This window comes from Penaeus monodon, chromosome 21, assembly GCF_015228065.2.
Source record: "Penaeus monodon isolate SGIC_2016 chromosome 21, NSTDA_Pmon_1, whole genome shotgun sequence".
Lineage (NCBI taxonomy): Eukaryota > Metazoa > Arthropoda > Malacostraca > Decapoda > Penaeidae > Penaeus > Penaeus monodon.
Genome location: NC_051406.1, coordinates 7,453,693 through 7,453,989, shown reverse-complemented (window position 1 = coordinate 7,453,989; position 297 = coordinate 7,453,693). Strand labels below are relative to the sequence as shown.

At 43.8% G+C, this 297-nt stretch overlaps 1 protein-coding gene across 1 annotated transcript in view; it reads left to right on the top strand.

Annotated features, from left to right (window-relative positions):
• LOC119586143 overlaps positions 1–282 on the top strand; it is a 2,561-nt gene extending 2,279 nt beyond the window's left edge. The window contains exon 4 of the mRNA XM_037934837.1: positions 55–282. Coding sequence (XP_037790765.1) covers positions 55–200 — 146 coding nt within the window. The 3' untranslated portion in view covers positions 201–282. The remainder of the gene's footprint in view (positions 1–54) is intronic.
• The last annotated feature ends 15 nt before the right edge of the window (positions 283–297 follow it).

Here is a 297-nt window from a genome sequence, read left to right as displayed (position 1 = left end):
AAGCAACACCCTACATTCCTGTATAACTATACCTGCGTACTCATCTATTCACAGAAGCGACCCCCTGCCACTGCAACCTCGCTTGGATCCGCCTGAGTTCGTTCGTCAAGCAGGCAAACATCAAGTGTGTGGTGATGCAAGATTTCGTCAGCTTGGCAAACATCCCTGAGACTTATTTCCTTAACTGCTGTAGTGCTTAGGTTGGCAAAACGGGAGGAGGTAGGTTTGAGTGAAAAGAAGAAAAAGAGACTGTAATGTAAAAAAGATATAAGATTTGAGTGACTAGAGAAAAGAATG